Source organism: Phyllostomus discolor, chromosome 4, assembly GCF_004126475.2.
Source record: "Phyllostomus discolor isolate MPI-MPIP mPhyDis1 chromosome 4, mPhyDis1.pri.v3, whole genome shotgun sequence".
Classification (NCBI taxonomy): Eukaryota; Metazoa; Chordata; class Mammalia; order Chiroptera; family Phyllostomidae; genus Phyllostomus; species Phyllostomus discolor.
Genome location: NC_040906.2, coordinates 205,336,005 through 205,363,654, shown reverse-complemented (window position 1 = coordinate 205,363,654; position 27,650 = coordinate 205,336,005). Strand labels below are relative to the sequence as shown.

Genomic DNA, 27,650 nt, shown 5'->3' with positions numbered 1-27,650 from the left:
TCTGAGTAGGACTTGCAGGGGTCAACAACTTTAATGTCACACTCTTTCTACTGAAATCATTGACTGGGGTTGTAATAAATGTAGCGCAAAGGTACACAGTTCGTAGGTTTCGAAACAAATTTCCATTCAACATTCAAATACGAAACACAGTCGGTCTAACTCCGTTGAGTGGGACTTTGGGAAACCTCTGCAAGTTTCCACAAGGCTGGGGACAAATGGACTTTAGACCATAATTGGAAACCTTCTGTGAGAGGACTCAAAACTGCTCCGGATGCAAGAAACCCCTCTGCTCTGGGACCACCCTGGACGAGCATTTCTGTATCGTCACACGTAGGCTCAGGTGGATGTTAAAGTCACACATCGCCACCGCCGGGTGTTCTGTGCGGGTCCCTTCTCCCGCCCCAGAAACCCTCGGTCCTCGTCCCTGGACCTGGCTCCCAGAGCTCTAAATGCCTCCCCTCCCGTCCTGACCAACGCCGCTCTCTCCATCCTCCGTTCTCAGGGCTCACGGTTGGTTGCCTGGTTGGGCTGCTTCCGTTTTTGGTTTTAACACTTTGGGAGCTGCCACTAATTCTGCCATGCGTTCTCGTTGTCTTTGAACACTTCGTTTTCTCCTGTACGTTGTGAACACCTGAAGGACACAGGTGAACAGAGAAGACACATGCAAACACTCAGACATTATTTGTGACTCTGGGTCTAATGGTGATCAGTTTTGATGGGCATACATCTTGACTATAAAGACAGTTAAAGGATGTCAGGGGCAGCGTGAAGAACATAATCAATACTATTGTAATAACTGTGCAGGGTGCCGGAAGGGTGCTTAGCCTTTTTGGGGTGATCCCTTCATAAGTCATATAAATGTCTAAACACTATATTATTGTACACCTGGAACTAATGTATGTTAACTGTAATTGAAAACTTAAAAAAAAATAAAAATACATCTGGACTCTTTGGAGAGTGAAATGATCTTTTTTCAAGGACTGTTAGAGACTTGGCCCTCTCGGAGTTTTCAAGTTGTGAGGACACTGTTTTGTTCTCCAGCCCTGCCCGGGCTCCCTGGCACGCGCTGCGTGTGAGTGACACGTGCGTGTGCGCGCGCGTGTGCGCGGGAACCGACCTGGCAGCTGCTTCGCGGGGAGAAAGCGCATCCACCGCCAGGCCGCTCCGCCCCAGTTCCCAGCATCTCGGCCCTCCCGAGTTTCCAGGAGCATGTCGCTGGAGGCGCCTGGCGGCTGCTCACGGTGGAGCGCAACCTCCTCCCAGCGCGGCGCACGAGAGGTGAGGGGTAGGGGGCACTTTGAAGTCGAGGGTATTTTACACGACAAATCGACCGCGTCCCCGCTGCGTGAACGGGAGGCGGCGGCTCGCGAGCGCGGGCAGGCTGGCGCGTGCGGGGGCCGAGCTCGGAGGGGCCCTTTGGGCCCGGGATGCAACAGGATTTGGGAGACGCCGCAGACACGGAGAGGCCACGGAGCGCGCTTTGTCTCGGATGCCGCGGGTTCTCGGCCCAGACTGCAAACGCTCCGCGGGCCGGAGCCCAGGCGCGCTCCTCGGCGGGGCCGGGGGTGACTCACGCCTCCCCCCTCCCCGAAACGGCGCGCGATCGCCGCTTTAAAAGGAAGTGACATGGGGTGGGGAGAGACGTCAGCCGCGGACCACTTTTTCCCCCCGCGCAGGGCCCACCCCTGGGTGGAGTCTCGCCTTTTCTTTCCAGCGCTGGCGGACTTACCGCTCCCACAAACTAGTGGCAGTCCCCGCCGCCCCGCCGCCTCGCGTTCGGTCTCCGGTCTCTCCCCAGCCCATGTGTCCGGGCTGCCGGGACCGAGGTACGTGCGGCCCGCGGGCTCCCTCCCGGCGACCTCCCCTCGGGGCATGGCGGGCCGCGGTCCGCGTCCCTCTCCCGGTCCCTCGCCCCCGGGGCTGGATTTCCTGAAACCCTCTGGAAGGGGTAGGTACCGACCCAGCCCGAGTGCCCGCGGCGGCGAAGGGCGCCAGGCAGGCGACCGCGGGAGCGCGGCGGGCGGCCCGGGAGGCAGAGGGGCTCGCTGCCGCCGGAGGACCCTTCCTTTGTGCTCAGCCGGGCGAGCCCGCCTTCGTCCCGGCGACCGCCGCCCGCGCCCCTGCTCCGTGCGCCCCCGCCCCGCCGACCCCTCGGCCTCCAGCATTGTCTTCTGCAATAGGTGCGGCCGGGAGAAGGTGCCCGTTACCTGTCGGTCTCTTTTGTGTCATGCAACACGTTCTTCCCCTCGCTGGCGTTTCTATGGCAACCACAAAAATACTACACGAAACGCAGCCCCGGCCTAAATCGATGGATGTGCGATGCGCCGGTGGTTCGGGCCGGGGCCAGGGCTGGCAGACGGCCAACGTGGCTCTGGGCTACCCCCTCCTCACTTTCCTTTTGGTTTTTCCCTATCGCAGCCGGGCTGGGGGAGGGGAGTTGTCAAGGAAACAGGCATCCGTCATGCCTCTTTATTTGCTTAATCTTCGGCCCATGAATCTCTGCATCATATCGAGGAATTAGACAAGGAGCGGTCTGATGTTTGTGTACGTCTTCAGTTTCTGGTCTTTTTTAAGAAACCGTAAACAGGTCTCCAGACGTGGTGTTTATGCTGTGGTCAGACCGAGGGGGTGGGGAGGAGCGCTCCCTTCTGCACGGGAGGCCAGACCCTGGGAGAAAGTTTTAGGAGGGGTGCCAGGCCGCGCCCGGAGAGGCGAGGTGCGTGCGCCTGCTCAGGTTCGCCCCGAGTCCAAAGGTCGGGAGGCTGGGGTCTGGGAGCCGGGCCCTCACCTAGCACCACATCCTAAGTTCAACACACAGGAGTGAGAAATGGCACCGGCCAGCAGGAGGCCGAGTGTTCCTGCCTTGCCTGCATCTCCCCGCCGTCCCCACCCCCCAAATCCACTCTCCTCGCTGGTAGGTGCATGGACCTTCTCAGAACCGGGAAAGGGTGCACCCGTCTGTGACGGTTAGTCCAGCACCCTCAGTCGGAAGAAAAAGAATCGTGAGACGAGGGACCCGGTGAGCCTGTGCAGGCGTGTGTATGTGTGGGCATGTGTGTACAGGTGTTGTGTAGGTGTGTGCGTGCAGGTGACAGTGTGCGCAGGGGGCGTGTGTGTGTGTGTGTAAGTGTGTGGGACAACAGGGGCCAGTCAAGAGTCCTGAGTCGAAACGACAGAATCTCGTCAGTGTCCTCCACGGGGAGAAAGGGGATGGGTGTGAGGACAAATGGGAACCGTGACAGGAAAGTGTCGCCCGTCTGGTAAGAAGTGGGGTTAACTGCGATCAGAATGGAAGGACACACAACGTCTGGGAGGCTCCTGGCACCGGGGCCTCTCAAAGGGAGGGGGGGTAGGGGGGAGCCGGCATTTGTGTCCCTACAGCCCAGGAAGCAGCCCTGGAAAGCACAATGTCCGTCATCGAACATTTCCGAATTACCGACTTAGCCTCTGTTAGATCTGTGGGCACCAATGTCACGCCTGGTTTTTTTAAAAGATTTTATTTATTTACTTTTAGAGAGAGAAGGGAGGGAGAAAGAGAGGGAGAGAGAAACTCAATGTGTGGTTGCTGGGGGCCGTGGCCTGCAACCCAGGCATGTACCCTGACTGGGAATCGAACCTATGACGCTTTGGTTCACAGCCCGCGCTCAATCCACTGAGCCACGCCAGCCAGGGCGATTTTTAAATTATCTGTAATTCTGGGTAAAGATGGGTGGTCGCTGGGCGGGCACTCCCATGCCTTCCCCTTGCTGAAGCCGAAAGCGTGGCCCGGCGACCTCCGAGCGACCCCTGGGCGCCAAGCAGGAAGCGGGAGTGGTTTTCGCAGGCTCTGCTCGCCAAGAGCCTTATCTCACCCTGTTATTATGTGTGACTTTTCAAACCCGTTGGAGTGCGAGAGGCCTTGAGTGTGTCCGAGGCGGAAGTGATCTGAGCGTGGGGCCCGACTCGCAGGGCGCGGAGCTGACCCTCTGGGTCAGTGAGTGGGGCTGGAGAGGGCAACCGGCTAACGGGCATCAGGCCCAGACAAGCTCGTTTTGAAGAGCGCATGTCGGTTCATGAACAGCCGGACGGGGGGTTTTCGGTGTTTGCAGAGTCTGCGGGAAGTGATGCTGTGGCTCCTGGCCCTGGGGGGCTCGGGCCTCCTGCAGGGCCCTGTGGAGCCGGTGCACAGAGTGTGAGTCCGCACCTGCCGTGTGCGCACAGGGGTCTCCAGACCTAGGGGCTGCGCGACAGAAAGCCTCATGGGATGGAGCTCCAGGAAAAGTAGCAAGAATCATCTGGAAGCACGGCCAAAAGTAAAAATAAAACAACTGTCCTATCATCGGACCCTGAGTAAAGAGGTTAAAGCCATAATTAGCAGCCTTGGCCTGGGGAAGGTCAACGGAACTACAGAGGCAAAGCCAAGTTCAGGGCCCCAGGAAAGGCCGGAGAGCGGTGATGCCGAGGGAATCCCTGCTGCAGTTAGTTGGGGCCAGCCACCCTCGTGCTGGGATCCCACCGTCTGCAAGGCTCTGACGTGGGTGCCAGGACCTTTGTGAAGAAGTTACTGAGCAGAAGTTGTTGTCTGAGGTCTCAGGGTTAAACCCCCCGGGCAGGGCTGACGGCCCCTGAAGATGAGCTCGGGGATGGGGAGGAGGCAAGGCAAGAGGGCAGTGAGAAAGCGGGGTGGAGCTGGTCCGAGAAGAATGTCGTGAGGATGGTGATGTTGGAGGTCGGAGGGAGAGGAGACAGACAGTGTGAGGGGACAGGTGTCCCAGGCGGCAGCGGTGGGTGCCGAGGGAGGGGTCCTGGCCGGAGGTTCCTGTCCCAGGCCGGGAGACACCCAAGTGCAGTGTGGAAACAGGGCAGGCACACTGGGTGGAAAGAACTGATCGACATAGATTGGGGACAGGATTTTGTCTTAATCAGGACAGGCAAGATGGGCAGAAGAAAGGCAGTGTGAGTAGGAGGCAGCACCCTTCCTAAGCCGGTATCCTTGAGCGGAAGCTGCAGGAGTAAAGGCTGTGCCTAAATCAGACTTCATACAAGTGAGAAATGTGAGGGCGGGAGCCCCACGTGCACCCACCACAGCATCGTAACCAGGCCTCCACCGCCCCCCGTTACACTGCGGGGCGCTCAGGCGGGCGTTGGGCAAACGTATTGCGTGTTGCGGGACCCGCCGCGTGCTGCAGAGAAGGTCCTTGGGGATGGGACGCGGCTGCGTTCGCGGCTCCGAGTGGTTCTCGGCACCTGAGTGTTTGGAGAAACGTATGTGACGGAGCCCAGCTCGGTCGTCGCTGCCGTCACCCAGAGCCTGGGCTGCGCCGACTCAGCAACCCGCCCCCGAGAGCGGCTGGGGAGGCGAGCCTTGGAACCCTGCGGTGGGGGGCATGGGGGGAGGGTCGCCGCTAAGCCCTGGGAACAGGGAGCCTCAATCGGAGATTGCTGAACCGTGTTTATGGGGCGTCTGTGGTTCGTAAGGGCCGTGGACACCCTGCGAGCAGAAGCGGCCACAGTGTACAGGCTGCCGCTCTCAGCGGGCGGTCTGCGGGATTGTAAGGGAGGTCCTGTGACGGGCCGACCTCCGTTCTCTTCCCGTGGAGGACCGAGGGAGAGGAACTGCCATGAAACGAGAGCAGTTTTGGGTGAGCCCTATCCCTGATCGTGGGACCTGCCTCCCTCTGCTTTTCAAGGCTCCACAAAGATTCTCTCCCTGTTCCCATGTCGTTCTGTTGCCCTCGGCCGGTTCGCGCTACTTCCTTGGGCCCTCGGCCCCACCTCTGGTCTTCATTCATTCATTCATTCATTCATTCACCACAGTCACCATCTGTCCGCCCCCATTTAGTCCTTCCCTCAACAAAACGCACTGACTGTCCCGTGCCGGGCGCTACACATCATGGATGTAGACACGGGTAGGAGAGAAACGATTTCTTCCCTGAAGAACCGCAGGGGCTGGCGGTGGGGCAGGTGAAGAAACGGCCCCTTACACCGGAGGCTGTTGTTTCCGACGGAGGTGTTTCTTTGCCCCATGGCACAGTGCGTCCCTTACTATGGAACAGTCCCGTACAGAGACTCTGCTGGGCAGGGAGGGAGCGAGGGGTCAGCCGTGGACCATTGTCCATCCTCGAGCCGTCTTCTGTCCTCCAAACTGGCCGAGCATGTGGCCGGTGCCATGAACATTTGCCGATGGATGAAGGGCAGGAGGGGGATTTCTGGCCCCGGGGACATGGAGGACTCGGGTCCCGGAGGCCCGTGTGTACTGCTCCTCAGAGGTGCCAGCGGAGCGAGACAACCCCTCCTGGCCGTCCAGGGGACCGCGGGTCCCTCCGGAGGAACGCAGAGTGCCACCCCGGGAGAGGGGACCTCCCTCCCGCATCGGATTGGCGCGCCCACTGGCTTCCCAGGTGGCCTCTCCTCACCAAGAGCTGGATTGCCCACCGCGAGTTCAGGTCCCGGCCCCAGCCCGACAAAGCCCAGGAGCTTTCGACACTCGAACCTGATGACCCCGCATAAAGCAAGGTAAAACCTTCGAGGAGCTTCTCTGGGTAGGACCGTCCCGCCCCCCTTCTGCCGTCAGGACGGAAATGATGCGGGCTCATCTGGAGCGCCGCCCCCCTCGGCTGGCCCGGCGACTGAGAAGCAGCCAGGCGAGAGCCCCTGGAGAGCAGCCTCTCCCCGAGGTGCGGAGCCGTCCCGGATGGCTCTGGGTGACACCGATCTCTCCCCGCCCCCTCACCTCTCTCCTACCCAGTAACTGTGTCATGGTCTCTCCAGCGTAGGGCCCTGGAAGGGTCCCTTTTTGAGCCTCACGGCCATTTGAAGCCAGACGCTAACATCCCTGCAGGGGTTATTCCGCCGTCTGGTCGATGGCAAGCGACCTGCGAAAGCCATCAGAGGCTCTGTGGCAACCGGCCGGCCTGGAGGGCGCACGAGAATGAGGACCACCCACCCTCAGGGAGGGCCTCCTGCAGTCCGGTCTGTCACACGGGCTTCATGCGTGTCTACTCCCCTCCCCCGCACGGCACCCGGAGCAGGTAGAAACAACAGCCCCTTGCTGTTGGCGGACGAAGAAAGGGAAGATTAGAGAAAGTTACTCACCTAGCATCACACCAGGTCGCAGCGGAGATTCGAACCCAGACCGGCGTCTTCCAGAGCCCCTCTCTGAACCACCGTGCCCTCCCATCTCGAGGGCGGCCTTGGGCCCTTCCCTCCCCAGGGCCAGTGCAGGCCCGTGCACACACAGCAGGCCGGCAGCAGCTGCTCTGGAATGGCAAACACCTTCCCAGCTCGCCGCCGCTCCCCTTGCTGCCGCCCCTCCTCCAGTTCTAACAGCGGCGGCGGCGGCATTGCAGGGAGAGAGCACGAGGGGTTGCAGAGGGTGCGGGAGGGCTGGGGGCAGTGCTCTGGCGGGGACTCTGTGGAGCTCTGCCCTTCTGCTGCAGGTGAGCCTGCTGGCGGTGTGGCAGCGAAGCCAGGGGGCCCCGGGACGACACACCGGAGGGACGGGTGGGCAGCGGCCTCTCGAGTTCAACGTGAGCTGTTGCTCGCACTGGCGGCGTTTAGCCACCAACCGGACTGTGCTGGGAAGTCCTCCCAAGGGCACCTCGGAGCGGCTCCCAGCGGCCCCCAGGGCTGTAGGTCGAGACTCAGAGACTTTCTGTGCTGCTGTCGATTGTCGGCGCACCCCGTGACCGAGTTCAGCGGCAGAGCATGACCTGAGATGACTCGGCCAGCGCTCCCCTTAGCCCGGCTCCAGAACGAGACTGGAGAGAGGACGGACCCAGGCGGGACGTGTGGCCCCTTCCCGCCCCCTCGGCTCCCGCTGCGCCGTGGCCTCTCCGTGGGCAGAGGCGGCACAGGCGGAGGAGAGGGTGGAGAGTCCGCCCAACCAGCTGCTCCCCGGCTGTTGCCCTGGGCCATGGGTCACCAGGGCACCCCCCCCCCACGCCGGCACCCACCGGCCAGCTGTGAGTGGCCCTGGCCCGGTCCTCCTCTTCCCTCTCCCTTGCTCCGGGGGAGGGGGGCCCACAGGACAGGTGGAGGGGGGATTCCTTCTGCAGATGCGTGTAGCCCCCCTCGCCTGGCCCGATGCGGGGCCCCTGCTGTCCCGACAAGTCTCCCTGCACCCCAGTCACCCTGCACAGGACAGACACTCTTTCTGGACGCTCTCCCGTTGTCGTCGGGCGGTCTCTTCATGATCGGCCCCAGGGTCTGCCTCAGGGGCTTCGGGCGACCGGCAGGCCTCTCTCCTTGGGTGGTTTCCGGCCCGGACCCCTGGCACTGACTGGGAGTCGTAGTCTAGAAAGGGGGGGGGGCACAAGCTGTCACCGTCAGATGTGCCCAAACGGATGGCCCCCAGCCAGGTCCTCCCGGGCTGACCTTCTCCCAGGGCCAATGCTCAGTCTGGGCACTGCTGACGGTTTGGGTCAAACGGTCCTTGGTTGGTGGCACTGTCCGGGTATGGTAGGACATCTGGCAGTGTCCCTGGCCTCTGCTCTCCAGATGCCAGGAGTACTCCCCCACCCTAGAGGTGTGACAGCCAAAAGTGCCACCGACATTGCTGAACGTCCCCTGGAGGGGCGAGCCCCCAGCTGCCGAGGGCCACCGCCTCAGGGAACCCCACCTGACCCCAGAAACCTGCCCAGACCCCCGGTGAGTTCCCTCCCTCGTCCGGGCACGCCCATCTCCCAGGACTAATTGGCACTCCCCGGATTCACAAGGACACGTCTGAACCAAAGCTGCAATTCATTTGTTTAAATTAATAAAGAGGTCGGAATTGAGAAACAATTAAGAGGAGCAGAGAGCAGATGTGAAGCCAGAGGAATCCAGGGACGTGGTGGCGAACCTGCCAGCTCAACCTGCTCAGGGCGGCTGCACGCGGCCCAGGGTGTGGGGAGCCAGCTGGGGCAGTGCTCGGGGGGGGGGGGGGGGGGTCTGACCGTGCCCAGCCCGCCCTCCAGGACTCGGTTTGCCAAGACCCTTCCCTCCCAGGCCCTCGGGACCAGCCCCCCCCCTCCAGTGGGAGGGATTCACGAACCTGAGGAAAGCCTGGTGAGAGCCCCCCCCCCCGCCCCACTGCTCCCATGTCCCTGACCCTCTGCCTGCCCGGGCTGGGCTTGCTTGTTGGTTGCCTCCGGGTTTCCCGGGCCTCCTCCGAGAGCCCTCGCTCCGTGCACAGGTCTGACTGGTTACGTGTTGGCCTGTTAGCGCCCACTCTCCTTTTCTGTCTCCAGCGCGGCTTCTCTCCCATCCCAGAGGGCCTCTCCGGGCACCCCTGGGACCAGCCCACGGGCAGCCTCTGGGGCGAGGCCCAGCTCCCAGCCCGAGGCCCCCCAGGCATCTAGCCAGCTTCTCCCTCCCAGGATCCGCACAGGGACACGAGTGGGGCGGGTCTGTTATTTCCAGCCCAGGATAGCTTTATGGCTTGTCTGCCCAAACCCTGAACCTGCTGCTGTCAGCTGTGCACCAGGGTTCAGAGGTGAGGCGGACAGCTCTGGGGGCAAGACAGACCTGTGGGGGCACGTGAGCAGACTCGGGGGAAGAGGGGGGCATACGGAGGGGCGCTGCCAGCCGCCCTGGCCGGCCTGGGGTTTCAGAAAGGCTTTCCAGAGAAGGGCAGCCCTGGGTGAGGTCCGGGGAGCCAGGGAGCTCGGGTCACAGCAGGGCGGAGCGGGGGCCAGGTGCTGAGAGCTGAGAGAGTGTGGCCAGGTGGGGGAGGGGCTGGGCAGCGGGGTGGGTGGGCCCGCTCCTGGGACTACGAGAATGGCTGGTCTGGGAGGCAGGCCCACCCCGGTCAGCCTGGTGCTGGCGTGGGGTGTGACCCGGGCCCTGGGCTGGCCTGGGGGGTGGGAGAGGGATCTGTCCGGGGAATTCTGAGCATTGCTGGAGACAGAACCACAGAAGCTGGGCCTCTTCGACCCTCTGGGATACTAAAGACAGAAAAAAACGTTCCTTTTCTATCATATTCTCCCCGGAGGCTCCCTTACAGTGTGATTTGTAGCGTAGTCCTTGATGCGTTTTAATGCTAATCAGCGCTTCTTACTCATCACTTAACACGCTGGGCCTGGCCTGTCTGATCCGGCCTCGACTCCAGCCCAGTCGGTCAGGAGTTAGCTCCTCTCTGACCTGAGACGGAGGCACAACCCGGTTACCTGCCTTCCCCAGAGTCACGTAGCCGGGAGTGCCCGGAAGTGCCCACTCGGGACCCAGGCTGCGACTCCGCCGTGTGCAGCACGTGGAAAGCACCGAGTGTTCTGGCGTGATGTGTCCTTCCCCGCAGTTCCCCTGGCTGTTCTTTCAGGGAGAGAGGACTCTCTGGGTAGCTTCCAAATGTGCAGGAATTCTGCATCTTGAACCCCAATCATCTGGAAATTCTGGGGGTCCCTTAGGGCCAGACGATGTCATGAAAATGTCGTGGTGTCGCTGAAACCCTCCTTCGGCCTCCGTCTCTAGAGGAGTGAGAGGGTTAAAGTTTACGTGGGGGAAACAGAGAGAGGACCACAGTGAGACTTTAAACGGGCCTGCTTATCTTCATTATTCATGCTGGCTTCCATTTTAGCCGAATGGGGCTGTGTCCCCACGTTCCCACGCCTTTCCGTCTCCTCGCTCGGCGGCCGGCCGGTGATCCGTCTTTGAGACAGTCTGGTGAGACAGCCTGGCCTTACACAGCTGTGCTCTGGCTCCCCGGATCCCCAGGGGAGACGTGCCTCTCTGGAAATGTGCTTCGTGTACAGGGATGGGCCTGGCCGTGTCCCGTGGGTGCCGGGCCTTCACCTGCGGTCTCCTCAGAGCGGTCACGCCCCGTGACACCGCCCTGCCTGCCTCTCCGGGCGGGCGGGGACAGGGTTAGCAGCCTGGCAGCCCTGCTGTGTGTCCTCGTCAAAGGCCTCAGGACCTTGACACCGAGGAGAGTGTAGAGACCCCCCGGCCTCCTCCTCCTCCTGCCCTCGGTGCCGGGCATGTAGCTGGGGCGGTGCCGGGCCATGTAGACTAGGCGGGGGCAGGGGCAGTGGCATCACAAAGCCCGAGTTCGGTCCCCAGCCACGTCAACCGGCTTCCTCTCCAGGGGACCTCGGGCTCCTTGGGACCAGGAACGGCCTCGTGGTCTGGACTGTGCCCGCACCGGGAAGTGTGCTGGCCCGGTTTCCCGGCCCGGTCAGGCTGTCCAGGGTGGAGGCACGTTCTCCCCTGGCCTGTGGGTGCCGGGGCAGCGGGGGTGTGAGCCTCGGGGTGGGCGGGGCCAGCCCACTCCAGCGCCACGCGTGTGCTGTGAGGTGACACAAAAGGGACGTTTCAGGACAGAACCGTGCTCGGTGGTCGGGGCAGCTTTGGGCCACGGCTGCAGGCCCTTCTCAGCGGGGGTTCTCTCTGAAGGGAATGTTTTTGTGGAAATGTTGGAGAACAGAACTGAGCTGGATGACCTCCAAGGGACCCTCTATGGGAAGAAGAGGTTTATCCTCTGGCCCTTCCACTGCCTGTCCCACCATCCCCAGATGGCCTGGGCCTGGGGTGGGGCACGCGACATCCCCCAGACTCCGTCTGCCTTGACTGCTCTTTCTCCTCTGTCTCTCTGCCTCTGCTGGTGTCGCTGACGCTTGGGTCTCTCCCTGGTCGTCCACCTCTTGGGGCTCCCCTCCCCCCCCTCCCCTCCATAGGAGAGGCCCTTCTCCAGATGCGCCCAGCTGGCCCTGTTCTGTGTGACCTCTCCCCTCCCGTCACCGTGACCGTCTCTCTGAGGAGAACGTGTGTGAACTCTTCCCGCCTGCTGACACCTCTCGCCTTGTCACTACTGTATGACAAGTTACCCTCCAGCCCCCGTAAAGGCTTGCTGGGGGTTTTGCCATCTGAACCAAACAAGCACATGGGATTTGCCCACTCGAATCCCAGCCAGCTGTCCTAAAGGAGCCCCTCTCTGCCCAGCAGCAGGAATAGGAACGATACGACCAGTTGCAGGAAATCCCCTTATCCCCAGTTTTTGTTTTTCTCAACATCTCTTGAATTTTACTTGAATGGTGTGGTGGGAAGTTATGGTAGAAAGAATCTGGAAGTTTCGATTACCTCTGACTGACACATCTGTTCCTGGTGGGTGGGGAGGGGGGGGAGGTTAGGTTGCCGCGTTTTTCCACATGAAATGCTGGGTTGATGACGTCACGTGATGAGCTGGATTTATGGAAAGGGAAGCACCGCACCTGCCTGCACAAAGCCTTGCTTCGTTGACGGTGGTGCTGGGGCTGGGGTGCCGTGAGGCCGCTACAGTCCACAGGCACCGTGGTCACGTCACTGACACGTCACGAGCCGAGCATTGCTCTGGACCGGGGTGGCGGATATTACTGACCATTCCAGTCATTCGTATTATGAAGATTTATGAGTCACCCGCCACGGCTGAGCCTACACTGGACACTGGGTACCACGTGAAAAGCACTTTATTTTGCTCCTCCAGGAATTCAGGCTTCTGGGAAGGCAGACAGACAGACACGTGAAGGGAAATAGCATTTACTGATGTTACATGGCCTCGGTACGGTGCTGAGTCTTCCATGCCGTGTGTTCGTGGGGAAGTAACCTCACCGCACAATGGTGACGTTCTGTGACAGTGACCCTGGCCATGAATGGGGAGGGGACCGTGAGGAGACAGGGGAAGGGGCACCTCGCCGTTCAGGGGCAGACAGCCCAGGGCTGGTACAGGCACAGCACTGGGCACGTTAGCACCTGGAGTAAGGGGGGGGGGGGGCGTCCGGCAGGAGGGACAGAGGGGGCAACCGGAGCTGGGCGTGGGGAGCGCCCCTACCAGCGTGCCCTCCTCTGAGAAGGCTGCCCGCACCTCCCCACCCCCGCCCTGGTGATGCCAGGCACCCGCACCTCACTCTTTCTTCTGAAGACGCACCGTGCCTCTCCCTCCCAGGAGCACAGCCTCAGCCTTGGACTTTTTATCACTTGTTTACATCTCCCCGTCGGCCTTGGCCACCCTGTGGCAGCTCCTCGGGGCTCCCCGCGCCTGCGCCGCCCAGCACAGTACCTCGGTAAGTGCCTGATGCCTGAATGAGCGTCGTCCCCTGAGGAAAGGGCGAGGAGAGGTGACCCTCGGGGACTGATTGTCACCCGTGATGCGGGCAGCACAGCCGAAGCCTGAATCTCATCCTGGCGAGAAGCTGCCGGATCAGACGGTGCCTCTGTTACAGATGAGCCTCCCTCCCAGATGGGGTTTCTGTGTGTCGACGTGGCGTGCCCTTGACTTCCAGTCTCGACGCTCCCAGTGCCAGGTGGTGGGGTCTCCCAGCGGCACCTGGACAGGCCGGGGAGGGGACGCCAGGAACGAGGGCTAACGCTGGCTAAGCCCACGTACTCAGCGCTGGGTGCGGCTCACAGGCGCCTGCGGTGGGGCTAGCTGCTGCTCTGTTTCCTTACAACGGGCGCACTGCCCAGACACCTGTTCACGTTCTGGAAAGTGCTGCCCGTGTCCCTGGGTGGGGCGGATCAGGGGGCGTGCCCGTCGGGGAGGCCGAGGCTCCCCTGCGTGGGGGTGGCGTCATGGGCGTGCAAGCTGGACGGTCACACGGGGCCTGCCCTGGGGGTGAGGCCCCACGCACCCTGTCTTGACGTCCTTCATGTTTTCTGACCAAGGGCCCCACCATCTCACTCTGCACCAGGGCCCGCGGCACTGAGCCCGGGCCGGCATGCTGAGCATCCACGCATGCCCTCCCTGTGGCACGGCTGCGGCCCGCCGCTGACCCCCAACAGCTGTGCCAGAGTGGGACCTGAGGGCTGCAGGCTGGTGGTCTTGGCAGCTCCAGCAGCTGACCTGGCATGTTCACAGGTGCGTCACTGGTGAAGCTGGTCATGAGCTTGTTCCCCAGGCCTTATCTCCAGGCATGTGATTCTTTTAAGACTTTATTTTTATTTATTTTTAGAGAGGGAAGGGAGGGAGAAAGAGAGAGAAAGAGAGAAACATCAATGTGCGGTTGCTGGGGGCCGTGGCCTGCAACCCAGGCATGTGCCCTGACTGGGAATCGAACCTGCGATGCTTTGGTTCACAGTCTGCGCTCAATCCACTGAGCTATGCCAGTCAGGTCAGGCGTGTGATTTTCCAACCAAATCACACAGAAACCTCCTCTGAAGAATGACTCTGCGGACGGTTTCTCCACGATGTTGCTGGCGGGAGGGGGTGGGAAGAAGAACCATCTGTTCACGTTGAAAGGTAATGAAGTCCAAGGCTCCCGTTGCCTCGTGAGAGAAGCAGACCTTGACTCTGGCGACGACAAGGGACCATCGCCCTGTGTGTACGTGTTTTCTGTACGTCAGTGGCCTTTTTGAATCAAAACGTGAATAGACCTGTTTGTTTCGTGCTCTCCACCGAGGGCCTCAATTTATATTCCGCTAAGATAACCCTTTAGAAAACAAAACCCTAAGAATGGTAGAGGGTCCCCGTCAGGTATTTGGAAAATCTGCCAGCCCAGTTTACAGGAAATCTGCCTTTACACGGGGAAGGACCTCAGAATGTAAAGACAGAGCTGCTGCCCTTTGGAACGGCTTCCATTACTCCAGCAAGACTGGTCGCCTGTTAAGGAATAAGAGAGGCTTTGAGCTCTCCTCTGTGGACGGTCGGTCTCCGGCTCAGACATCTCCTGGGGAAATCGGAAAAGGGTCGGAAGACTGGAGACAAGTAAAGCCTCCTGTTTCTGAAAGTTGGGAAATGCAAGCGCTGGCACCTCTGTCCTGGTGTGCAGGCCTGTGCTCCAGTGTGTCAGCGCAGTGACCAACAAACGCTCACAGGGACCTGTGTGCACACGCCAAGGCCAGGCATGCGGCGTGACTCAACCTCACTCACTCCGTCGGTACCATTTCGGGGTGAGCCAGTTGGTAAACTGCCAGCATGAGTGGGTTGTCTTATTTCACTAAGATTTGACAGAACTCGCCCTGGCGTCATCGCGTATATGACGAGGAAGCTGAGGGCTAGGGGACCAGCTGGACTCCCAGCCGAGGGGACACCGGACAGGCTTGTTGGCACCCCCACCGTCCGACGGAAGGGGGTACGAGAGCTGCCTTTCCTGCGTCCGTTTCGCCTCTCCCTCCCGCTCATGCTTGCCCACGTTCCTTTTCGATGTCCGTGAAGAGAATTAGATCGGCTCTTAATGTTCAAAGATCGAGCCTATCATACTTTGTTACTGTTGGGATTGCAACAGTTCTTTAAAATCTTTTTTCTTCCGTTCATTCATGATTTTTTTTGACAGCTCTGTGAGGATATGCTTTGCATACGGTAAAATTCACACATTTTAAGCACGCAGTTCAGTGACTTTTGGTAAATTTGTACAGTTGGGCACCAGTCCCTAAAATCCAGTTTTGAGCCCTCCCACCACCCTAATAAGTTCCTTCCCCACCCCCACACCCCCCACCCCCGCAGTGGCTCCTCACCGGCACCTGCGGCCCCGGACGATCAGCCATCCAGCCTCTGTCTCTGTGGTGTCGCCCCGCCCGGGAACTGCCTCTCGGGGAACCGACTCCGCATGCAGCGCTGTGTGCCTGGCCCTGATTTGGCCCGGCATCTCCGTCTGTGTGTCCCGTGGGCCGGCAGTTTGTTCCTCCGTCTCACGGAGCAGCCCTCCGTGGTTGGGGTGTAACCACCCCGTCTCGTTTAATTCGTTCACCCGGTGGTGGATATGTGGTTGGTTTTCAGCTCTCCTCGAATGTCTAAGTTGGCTAGTTTTATTCCTGATCCGAAGTCCGTGTTAGAAATCAGTCCCGTTTTCTTCGGTGCTTTCTCTGTACCCCCGGACTCCCAGGCGGGGGACACGGATCTCCGTACTCATGGCTCGGAGGAGGCGCAAAGACGGCCGACCCGCGCATCCCTGACCGCAGGGGCTCCCCGGGGCAGTCGTGCGACAGGTGTTTTGAGTGCGAGGCTGTGGGCCGCTCAGGTAATGACCCCGAGCGGGGAAAGCAGAGAGTGCCCCACACCTGGACCCGGGGAACAGGGAGCGTGAATTCCCGATGTCTGTCCTGCTGGCCCGTTTGTTTTATACGCACAACATGAACACTTCGATGTTGCCAAACCAATGGGCCCATTTCTGGTCCTTCAATTATTTACCTCCCCACCGATTTCATTAACTAAATGACGCTTTTGGCAATTCACCAAACTTCATTCACGAACTCCTTCTGTAAGTGTCTGCTGTGTGCGGGCCGTGCCGGCTCCAGGGTTGCGGGGGGTGGGGGGTGGGGAGTGGACAGGGAGGCCACCAGACACCATCCCCGCCTCATGGAGTTCCGCCCCACGAAGGTGTCGTTAGCTTCTGCTCTGCTTGGCCGCCGAAGGCAGCCGGCTCCATGGCTCCGGTATCACTTCTTCCGCATAACTGGGTCCCGAAACCTCGTCCAGATTTAAGCCCGGCGAGCCCGCTGCAGCGACCATGGCCTTTGTGGGCAGCCTTGAGCGTGCCGGCCGCAAGCAGAGGAGTCGAACTCAGGACGCAAAGGAAGGCAACCAGAGGTAGACTCACTTTCTTGGAGACTGGGGAGTCCGTGCAGAGCGGGACCTGGAAACAGAGGCAGCCTTGGGAGGGGGAAGCCTTCGACCCACGAAGACTCTCTCCGCACCATCTTAGGCAGCGGCAGGAGAGGCCGCGGGCAGGCACGCCAGGGCTTGGTCCCCCTGGACTCGCTGGTTCGGACCTCCTGGGAGCGCCCCCGCACAGCCCGTGCCCACAGGCTGCACTGAGGAGCTCAGGTGGGGCCCCGTCCCACCGTCACGACCCGGCCTCACGGAGAAGGTGCCGGTTTGGGAGGCCCCACTGTGCGCTGGTGGCACGCACGTCACCAACCTCTTGCTCTGTTCCCTGGCGGAGGGGGCGGTGCCTCCTTCCTGCAGGCTGACACGCCCCTCGTCCCCTTTCCCGTGGTAAGGGCCCGTTCCTCCCGCCCAGCAGGGCCCGGGCGCCTGTGCTCAACAACTTGGACTCGTGGTGGACGGATGGCTGATGGCGTCGGTCTTACCTCCTGGAGGGCCCGGCGTTCGTTTCGTGCTGCTGAAAACCACTTTATCAGAGAGGATTCCCATGCCAACAGTTCGCCCATGTAAAGTGTAAAACTTAGTGACTCGTAGCGCATCCCTGCTCAGAGTTGTGCAACCATCTCCACGTCCTACTTTTAGAATATTTTCATCAACTCAAGAAGAAACCCCACCCCTACGGTCCCCGGCCCCTCCGGCGTGGGACCACCACGAGATTGGCCTGTTCTGGACGTTTCGTACACTGTGCGGTCCTTCGGGGTGGGTGCTCCCCCTGAGTGTGATGTTTCTGAGGTTCACCCACGCTGTGGTACGTAGCAGCAGTGCCTGCTTCTTTGCGCTGGACAATACCCATGTGCCCACACGGCACCTGTCCCTTCCCTGCGCACCGGTCGTAGGGCAGTGGGCTGTTCTGTCTCCCAGCTGTCGTGGCTGCAGCCGTGATGGGCATCTCCTGTTCCAGGTTTAGCATAACTCGAGTTTTCGTTTCTTTGGGGTCATTACTTTCTGGGCCATGCGGCCACTCTGTTGCCCGTGTGAGGAGCGAGAGGGGGTGTTCTCCACTCACTTCCCAGAATCTTCTCTGAGGCTCAGGGAGCAACGCTAGCGCGCATGCCTGCATGTCTTGGACTTTCAAGTCCAAGTCCCTGTGCCGCTCAGACCTCCATCGACATGTTACCAGAGAGTTAATGCAGGAGAACTTCGCGTGTGAGATACCACATGTAAGGGAAGGAGTGAAGGGAAGGAACGAAGAGGCGGCCGGCAGGAGAGCTGTCGCAGGTTCAGCCCGTGCAGTGGTGGCTACACGGGGTTTTGTCACAGGCACCGCGGCTGCGTCCTGTCTGACCCCGCGTGCCGTTCGATTAGCGTGTGCAGCCGTGGCCGGCTCCGCCCCGCCCTCAGGACAGTGGGAAGCGGTTTGCTCGGTGTGCTCAGCCCTGTGCACCTTTCTCCGAACGGTTGGAGGGCGCCGGCCGTTTTGGAGGCGTGGGACCTCCAGAGCGCCCGACTCTGCCAGGATCTGCTTTCTCGGAAACCAGGAAGTCCTGTGTGAAAAGTGCCATCTGAGACCAGAAAGCATTTGCTCTCCGCAGTGAATCCATTTGTTTTGTTCTCCGATTGGAGCCAGTGTCCACTGATCGTTGAGAATTAAATTACTGGGAGGCTGATGCTTAGATCAAGGAGTGAAGGAGCCGGGCTCCCAGCAGTCAAGCGTTTGCTGGACTGCACTTTCCACGGGAGGGACCGGCTGCTGCAACGGTCCCTCGAGGTTTTGTAAGAAGGTGTTTTTCCCCTGTTCCTCGATACCCTGTTACTTCCCTGCACAGAAGACTGACCGGGACGGAAAGAACCTAGCCATGAGAAAAGATAACCAATGCATGGTATACACATATAAATCACTGTCTTGAATCGCTTTTTAGTATTTCAGATCAATTGTCTTGTTTTTCACCCTCAATAGCGTTGTGATTGGTTGGTTGGTGGGAACGACAGACGAGGAAACTGAGGCTCAGAGAAGGTGCCAACCAACCAGCTCAGCGACCCAACGGAGCGAGTCACAGCCCTTCCCTGAGCTTCCCTTTCTTTGTCTGTAAAACGGGTTCACTCATGAGTCAGAGCATTGTCGGCACTGCGCCATCCCTGTTCGCGTGCGTGAGCAATCTGAAAACCACAGTGTAAAGATTTGGACTCTTTTTTTTTTTCACTTCGATATATTAACCAAGGGGTAAATACTCTTGGTACAATAATCAGAAAACACAGAGAGGCACAAGGAAGAAAATTACTATTTCCATCATCACGCTAACTCAGAGTATCTTCTTGGAGCATTAATTGGCCAACTGTGAAAAGCAGCTGATTTAATAGCTCGTCAAGCTGGAGGTGTGCATGTCAGGGACATGTAGCGACTCCAGTTTTAATGGCTGCCACTGCATGGTCTGCGCCAGGAAAAACGATAAGTGTTCTAAATGTCCATTAATACGCTAAGAGATTAATGCCCCAAAAAACCCTCCCTGCAGCTAAAATGACTCAGCTAGTTACACAAAATTTCAAAACCATAGCGTGGAGTATAGACAGGAAATCACAGAAAGGATTTAAATATTACTTGTGTACATGTTTACAACACAGAAAGGATATATTGTGTGTGAATATAAATAGCCATGCAATAGAAGAATAAAAGCACAGGACATGCACCGACTTCAGACTCAGGTTGGGGACATGGCTTCAACATCTGTACTATTTACTTCTTTACAAAATTCAAGGGACCCAGTACACCAAGGTTGCTGGTTCAATCCCCAGTCGGGGCACATGCAAGCATCAGCCAATGAATATGTAAATAAGTGGAACAACAAAACTATGTCTCTCTCCCTCCCCGCTTCCTTTCTCTCTCTCAAATCAATAAATTAAAAAAAGTTTTTAAATTATTTTATTTTATTTTTTTATAGATTTTATTTACTTATTTTTTTAGAGAGGGAAGGGAGAGAGATAGAGAGAAAGAGAGAAACATCAATGTGCGGTTGCTGGGGGTCATGGCCTGCAACCCAGGCATGTGCCCTGACTGGGAATCAAACCTGCGACACTTGGGTTCGCAGCCCACGCTCAATCCACTGAGCTACGCCAGCCGGGGCTAAAAAACAGTTTTTTAAAAAGCATGAGTTCGGGCTGATACCTGGGGACTGAGGGCACGAGGGAAAAATAAAGCAAACATGAGCAGATAACAGCCTGATAAAACATTTAGTATGTTTTGTATATTTAAAACACTTCGGACATTTGAAAAAAGATGAACGACCCTCAAGGACACTCCCAACACGCACGGAGACACACCTGTTGTCTTGGGAAAGGTGGCTGTCCTGCACGTGCCTCTGTTGGCTCTGTATGATGTGAGCGTCTGTGTGTCGCTAAACACAGGTCCTCATGGTCGGCCTTTCTGACCATCGCGTGCGTTCCTCCTCCAACTCAAATATTTACTCGGAGAAGAATTTTTAGAAGGAGCAAAATTGCCAAGGCTTCCTCCTAATATTTGTGATTACTTTCTATTCATGTCTAGTTCTCCAACACTGTTTCTCATGCATTGACGATGTAGTTGGTCTCCAACGTTGAAGGAACTGAGAGCCTAAAAGCAGAGGCAGAATTAAAGTCTGGTTTTATCCAGACGCGAGAATCCGCTGAGTCAGTGGAGGAGTTCCCCCAGGCTGGGGGGACCCCCCCAGGAGGGGGTCCACAGGGCGGAGCCTGTATTGACAGTCTCCAAAAGTAAGAGTCACACAAACACCCAGGTGGGAAGGAAGGTGTTCTCCCGGCCCTGCTGCCAGAGCAGAGGTGCATTGCAGGCTGCTGCCCCTCCAGGTTTCCCTGTGCCCTGCGTGTTCAGCGAGGGTGGTCCCGGGGCCCCCTGAGTCTTTGCGGTCTGTCCCTTCGTGTATGAACTCCGGCCAGGGGCTCCCGGGGCGCACCAGGGCAGAAGGCAGCTAAGAGTCCCCGCCCTGCGCCGGCCTCCCGTTCCCTAACCTCTCATCAGTCAGGTGTCCCTTTTGGAAACCTGCACTTCTCTTCCTCTCCACAGAGACCATCCCATAGGTAGGTTCTGGCGATAATGGAGCTAGTGACACCCGTACGAGCGGACACTCGTGAAAGCGAAAAGGAAGGCCCACCGTGCGGTCTGCATCCCCGCCCGAGGGATGCTGGCTCTGTAACTGGTACTGGGAAAGGCCCATCTGTAACCCATGGCAACGCTGCGTGGCCCGCAGGGAGACGGGGCCCAGGGGGAGGAGGCCCAGAAGGAGGAGCCGCAGCTGTGCAGTCATTTGCTTTGTCCCTGGTCCCCTGGGGGAGTCGGGCGGGTTACCGTACTCTCCAGGTGCGAATTCTCCACCTCCAAAATGAGCAGTTCACTCCTTCCCCGTGTTTCAGTGTTTAATATATGAAATTGCAGTATGAATTCCTGGGGTAGGGAAGGATTTTTCAATAAATGTCTTGGGTACAGCTGGGTAAGTATTTGGAAATAAATGGATTTGGATCCTCCCGGAGTATCATAGCCAAAAATAAATGTCAGGTGGGTCAAATAAAAATGAAATGACAGAAAAACTAGATGAAGTAAATGAACGTTCAGCAGTTTTATGCGGGACAAGAAATACGGGTAGAAAGAAGATTTTCCCAAGTCTGGGCTTTATAAGAGAAATCACAGTTCCTCATAATAATTCAAAACTCCAGTAAGTTAAAAATAGAAGTAAACCAGATGCGAAAATTGGCCGCTCTAAGTGAACAGGAAAGATGCTACCCCAGTTAATACACGGTGAACTCATGGAAACCCACGGGCAAGAGGCAGTGGCGATAGACGAAAAGGGATGTTTTTATAAATAGATAAATAAATGACAAGTAAATACTAAATTATTATAGATAAGTAGAAGATAAAATTTAAAAGATTAGGAAAAAGCAGTAGTTCAATAAATGTTTTTAAAATATCCAGCTTATCACCCCCAGAATGCAAATTAAAACAATGGGGTACATTTTTTTTAATATTTATTTTTTTTCTTGAAGATTTTATTTATTTATTTTTAGAGAGAGGGGAAGGGAAGGAGAGAGAGAGGGAGAGAACCACCAGTGTGTGGGTGCCTCTTACGTGCCCCCGACTAGGGGCCTGGCCTGAAACCCAGGCATGTGCCCTGACGGGGAATTGAACCAGCGGCCCTTTGGTTCGCAGGCCCATGCTCAATCCACTGAGCTACATCTTCTAATATATGAAGACTTAGTCTGGTTTTCATTTTATTAAATGAGAATTCTTATCACTGACAAACTGGAATAAAATGGGTATTTTTTGTATATTGCTGGTAAGAACATAAAAAGCTAGACTTTTGGAAAGCAATTTGGCAATATTTACCTGATGTGTTAAAATGTTTGTTCTTTGAACCCAGAAATCCTGTATCTGGGAATTTACTCTAAAGAAATAACCCAAAGTTCAGAAAGAAAAATAAAGCTTTTATGCCTCAAAGTGTTACGCATTGCATTATTTCTGAGCAGGCAGAAAGAAGCCAAGATACATCATGATGAGGCAGTAATGAAATAATTACAGCATATCCAGCATAACTAACCAGAATATTGACATGGTTATACGCACATTGCAAATGATCTCACTGAAGGTTAAGACAAGGACATGTAAAATTGATTTAACATAAGATCCCAACTATATTTAAAAATAAAAACCTCTGCAGTGGCTTTTCTGGCAAAGAAAAAAAAAGCCCAAAGCCCATGAATTCACCAAAGACTGAGAAAAAATAACCCCAAAATGTCAGCAGCTGTTACAGCCACCAGCATTTCCACATTTTAGAACTTAACAAATTTTAGGTAATGAGTGTGAGATGCTGTTATAGGGGGGAAATTACCCTTAGAAATATCTGTGGCTTACGCAGTGAGTATACTTTCCTTTATTTTTATCAGATTTGTATTTTAATAGAAGATTCTTTATTTAAAAAAAAATAATAATTCTTCTCCACCAATACCCGAGCTCCCCTGCTTGGGTTTCGGTAGGTCATTTGCTTTCATTGCAGTGATTTTCTTGCATTTAGTGTGAGGCACTGCCCTTCGCAGTATTGGTGCTGGCAGAAGGGGTCCTGTGCCTGGCTACGCGGAGGGCCGGGCTCTAAGAGCGATCGTGTGTGTTCATCTGCGAGGCTCGTGCTGGGAGAGACGAGGGCGAGCCACCCGCCCCCTGCGTGATGTCGTGAGAAAGAAAGCTGGGATTTTTGTCAGTGCGTGCTATTGCTTTTGCAGATGGCTTTTGACAATTCCGAGTTGTTGGTGCGGAAGTGAAATGGATCGGGTCATCTGGAGATTCAGGTTGGGCCAGCGTTTACTGAGCATCTATTTACCCTGTGAGATGTGGCAGGGGTGGGAGTTCATCTTGGTCCTGGAAATACTACCCACTGAGGGCTCTGGGTCAGTAGTGGGCACGGTCCTCACCCACCTCGGACAGAGCGCGGCCCCGACGGTGCCCTCCGCTTGCTTTCGGGAGTCGACACAATGGTGAGAGTGCAGCTGCAACAATACGTGCGGGTCGATGACTTTTTAACTTGACGGATGAATGGGTAGCTTGCTGGACAACGCATGCATACAGTTACCGATGAATTACTGAGTGTGTGCACGAATCCCCAAATCCCTGCCCTCGAGTCCCCTTCATTAGAAACAGAAGACATCACTGCTTCGACCAGGCACCCTCTTCTCTTCCTGAGCTTTATGGTTAAAGTACAAAAAAGGGGAGGGGGAGCGAGAGAAGGCCCTGCTCCGTGTTCTGTCGCTGCCGCTGTTAATGAGCCTTTTCGAGGAATAGCCGGTCCCCGCGGCCGCCCGAGCATCCTTCCTCCCCGAGCACTTCAGTGATCTGCGGTCGGATTTCAGACCTCTGGAGAAGCAAGGATCCTGAAAGTCAACTTATTTCGGGACTCGGAGCCAGCAATTCTGTCTTCGATGAATGATTCATGTCAGGAAAGCATTTGAGTGCATTTGTTTCCTAGTAAGCCTCTCTTCAGGTCCATTATGCATGAATCAAGTCAGGGTCCATTGGCATCTCTCTGTGAAAACCAAAGATTTAAAATCCAGCCTCATGGATCTCTCACCTTCCCCACATCCCTCACCAGAAAATGAGGGTTGGCCACAGCAGGGTCTCGGGACTCAAGGGTCCGGGCCACTTAGAGGGGGGAGGGCAGAGAGGGACCCCCCCCCCCCAGAGCACAGAGAGCCCAGTGACTGGCGTCTGAGTCGCTGGAGGAGGAGAAGGAAAACCACCGCTGTTTCCCCCGCAGTAGCTCTCTGAGCAGACCCTCCCCGAACCGCCCCGCTCACAGTGAGGGCCGTTGGTGCTGACCCAGCCGGCAGAGGGCCGCCGCCACACTCCGGTCCCTGGGGAGCACCCCAGGGTGTCAGTGCCGCATGAGTGTCCGTGACTCAGAGCGCTGTGGCTGAGGGCACGTGGCCGAGGGGCCCCACTTCCCATCTTCTGAGACGGAGGTTGCAGGTGGCCACAGATGCCTCGGCCTCGGCCCCGCGGAGCCCTGGCTCACCCCTTAGCTCTGTGCACTCTCTCGCCACCTTCGTGGGGTTGGGCACTCTGCCAGATTCTCCCACGGACAGAGGAGGAAGCTGAGATTTATCTCGGCCCAGCGACCCAGCGCATGGGGACGCACCGATGGTCCAAGTCAGCCGCAGGGCGCTGACTCAGAACCGAGCCGTCCCTCCGCAGATGCGTCCCTGACCACTAGTGGGATCTCGGGTTCCAGGGGCCCGAGGAGGGGCCCCGAAGTGGACCCACGCCAGTGGGGAGTGAGTTCCCGATCCACTGAAGCCCCACACCCGTGTTTTCCTCCAGGAAGAGCCTCCACGCCTTGGTGCTTCTGTTCGTGCCTTCCAGCTTAGCGCTTTGCTGCCTCCTGGCCGTGTGAGGGGGCCAGTCTCCAGTGCTTAGAGCTGCGGCTTGGCCCTTCGTCCCAGGCTGGTGACGCGGCCCACGGACAGGGCTTTGTCCTGTGCAGTGTTTCTCCTGCGCAGGCAAGAGTCGCACTCCCGATGGAGCTGCCAGCTGGATGGACGGGGTGGGCGAGGCCCGACTGGGCGGCTCATGAGCTCTTCCCGACTGTCCTGGGAACCGATGCAGCGCGTGCGCCTGGCTGCCCCTGCTCGGCCGCTCTGGTCAGCCAGGCCCGGGTCCTCCGCTGTTGTTCGGCCACACGGGGGCCCGTTTCGGGTCAGAACTCCCCAGTACGCAAGGGTTAGGGTGGCACCCCTGCCCCAGTGAGCACTGAAGTGAAAATAAGAAGTTATAAAATGAGTTTAAGGAAATTGCCAACACAGCCTTGAATTTTGCCATCCATTTTCATTTTAAAGGGTTCTCTTTTATATATATATATATATATATATATATATATATATATTTTTTTTTATTTTTTAGAGAGGGAAGTGAGGGAGAAAGAGAGAGAGAGAGAGAAACATCAATGTGCGGTTGCTGGGGGCCATGGCCTGCAACCCAGGCATGTGCCCTGCCTGGGAATCGAACCTGCGATGCTTTGGTTCACAGCCCGAGCTCAATCCACTGAGCTATGCCAGCCAGGGCTTAAAGGCTTCTTAATCATCTGTCTTGGGTGTATTTGGAAATATCAGAGATCAGATTTTATGAAAAAACCCAGGTGCTGGGATTTCCTAGCAGCCGGAGCACACGTCTGTCTGCCCCCGGACGCCGGCCTGGCCTCGCCGACTCAGCAGTCCCCCCCCCCCGCCCTCCAACCGCTTCCAGTGAGTGCAGAGCACCTGGTGCACGGGCTCATCTGCCTCTGGTGCCCCCAGCGGGAGGCCCCGTCGGGTGCACTCACAGGGCCCCAGAGGGGCGAAGCTCGGGGTCTTCTCCGTTCCAGGGTCCGTGTCTCTCCCACCAGGCGAAAGCCAGGCCCACACAGTGTGCTCAGCTCACGTCTCAGGCCTGATCTGTCCAGGGGACGGGCTGACAGAGTGGGGCGGGAGAGGCCTGGTTGTGCGGACAGCCTCGGAGCCCACAGCCGGGGCCGCCTTCCTGGGGAAGCCGCTGGCTCAGCATGGGGACCCAGTCCTTGGACTAAAACAGTGACTGGGTGTTGGTGACCCCCAAGTCACTTCGGCTCAGGGACACCCTGGCTTTTTTTCTGCCTGGGTGGCGGAAAAAAAAGAAATGTCCCAGTGAGAAAAACCGTACCGGAACAAACAAGAGAAACAGACCCTTCGGGCCACTGGTGGGAAAGTTGGGAAGAGAAGATTGCAGACACTGGGGGGGGGGGGGGCATGGGCGCAGTGGCTGATGGGAGAGGACAGCCGTGGGGTGTGGGCGGTTAGAGTTCCTAGGAGGGGGACGTCATTACCTGAACCAAACAGGGGCAGCGATGGAGGCTCAGAGAGGGTGAGTGGCTTGCCCGAGGCCACACAGGTCATAACTGGGGCGTTAAACCTCGAGTCTGCCTGCAGCGCCCCCACACGCCTTGGCCACAGCCCGCGTGGGAAGGCCTGGACCGCCGCAGTCCGGGCCAAGTTGCCTTGGTAACGGTCGGCCTGGAGTAGGAGGTGGTTGGTAGGTGCTCCTTTTTCGGTTCCAGTGTCTTCCACCTGCTTCTGGGCCCAGGGCTGGTCTCAGGCCACTGCCCTCACTTGGCTTGACATGAGGGGCCGGCCGCCCCTTGGTCTCCCTCGGCCTCCGCCTATGTGCGGCCTTCACCGGCGTGTGCCGGGGCCGAGGGCCACCGCTGCGTGGCCACAGCGATGGTGACGACGATCCAGGCAGCGACTCTGATTCAAATTCATCCCACTGTCCCGTCCTCTTTGAAAAGGTTTTATTATTAACTGGAACATACTCATTTAAAGCAGAAATGTGGCTGCTTCCCCCTTTGGAAGATTAATTTTCCAATTTTCTTCCTATCACTTCAGTGTTTGGTTCCGTGATAATTGGATTTTTTTCAGGGCTTAAGAAAAACTTTTAGAAACTTCCGTGGTGTGAGCAGGACTTGAAAATGTATTTGCACCGGATATCTTGTGAAATAGTTCACACACCCACGGTTGCCAGGAATGCACTGAGCCGGCTGGCTCCCCAAGACCGCACAGACGCGGAGTTCAGAGCTGTCTGTGCCCTGTGACCCCGTGACCTGGGACAGCGGGACTGGGCTCGGAGAGGGTGGCCGGTCCACCTGGGAGCGGAGCCTCCGTGGGACCCATGGGCAGAAGGACAGCAGCTCGGGAACTCGTGGTCACCTCTGCGGTCAGCAGTGGAACCAGGAACTGATGACGCATACTTGTGTCACAAAGTCAGGCCTGTGGAGGCCCAAGGTCATGTGCAGTCTGGCTAACTCGGCTTCCTGTTCCATAAGCAGCGTAACAGCGGTCAAGTGAATGAGCGTGAGCTTCAGACATGTACGCACTCTTCGACCTTTGCCTATTACCTTGTCTCCTTAAACCTCAGTTTCCCCGTCTGTAAAAGGGGGATAACAGTACCTTCCGTGGGAGGTTTTGACGGCAGTCTCTGAGGCGGTGCATGGGAACCGTTCGGGGTCCTGACCCTGCTGCCCTGGCTGCCAGTCAGAGCCCCTGGGGTTGCCTCTGGGTGTGCTACTCCCCTGGATGTGAGCACCCGCGCTGGCCTTAGAGGAGACCTAATTTAACGTCCTCCCGTCTTTGTTTTTTCTCGTGGCAGAGAAGGTTCCCGAGTTTGTTCATCCGTGTTTACCCCAGAGTCTTGGCTTCCTCGGATTAGACATACAAGCCCTTCAGAATTTGCTTGCCTCTTATTAGCTACTCCGAAACAGCCATTACAGATCAACTTGGACTTCTCGGTTTTCTATAGACTTAAGTTTTCATCATCTATTAAAATGAGACTTCAGAGAGAGGCTAAGGGTCATTTACTAGAGGACGCGATGGAAAAGTTCGGCGCAACTGAAGACTCCTTTGGAGTTTGGCTTGTGTTAAGGGACGTCGTGTACTGTGCACGGATCTCGGACACAGGACGGCGCCATCAAATTTTAAAATAAGCTAATTTTATATAGGCTCCTGCCAAGCCGGGAGACGATGATGAGTTTTTAATTGAGGGGGGTGTTAGTCGGAGATGGTCCCAGAGACAGTCAAATTAGGTCTTCGGGCGCCTTCGGCTGTCCTCACTCCCAGAGATCCAGGACCCAGCTCTGTCCTTGCT

At 57.4% G+C, this 27,650-nt stretch overlaps 1 protein-coding gene across 3 annotated transcripts in view; it reads left to right on the top strand.

Moving 5' to 3' along the window:
* Positions 1–1,589: 1,589 nt before the first annotated feature.
* Positions 1,590–27,650, top strand: part of AGPAT4 (1-acylglycerol-3-phosphate O-acyltransferase 4) — an 81,971-nt gene continuing 55,910 nt past the window's right edge. The window contains exon 1 of one of the 3 annotated variants that reach the window (XM_036024956.1): positions 1,590–1,826. In XM_036024956.1, the coding sequence (XP_035880849.1) occupies positions 1,627–1,826 (200 nt within the window). In that variant the 5' untranslated portion in view covers positions 1,590–1,626. The remainder of the gene's footprint in view (positions 1,827–27,650) is intronic. The other 2 variants (XM_036024957.1, XM_028504013.2) reach the window with 2 other exon arrangements.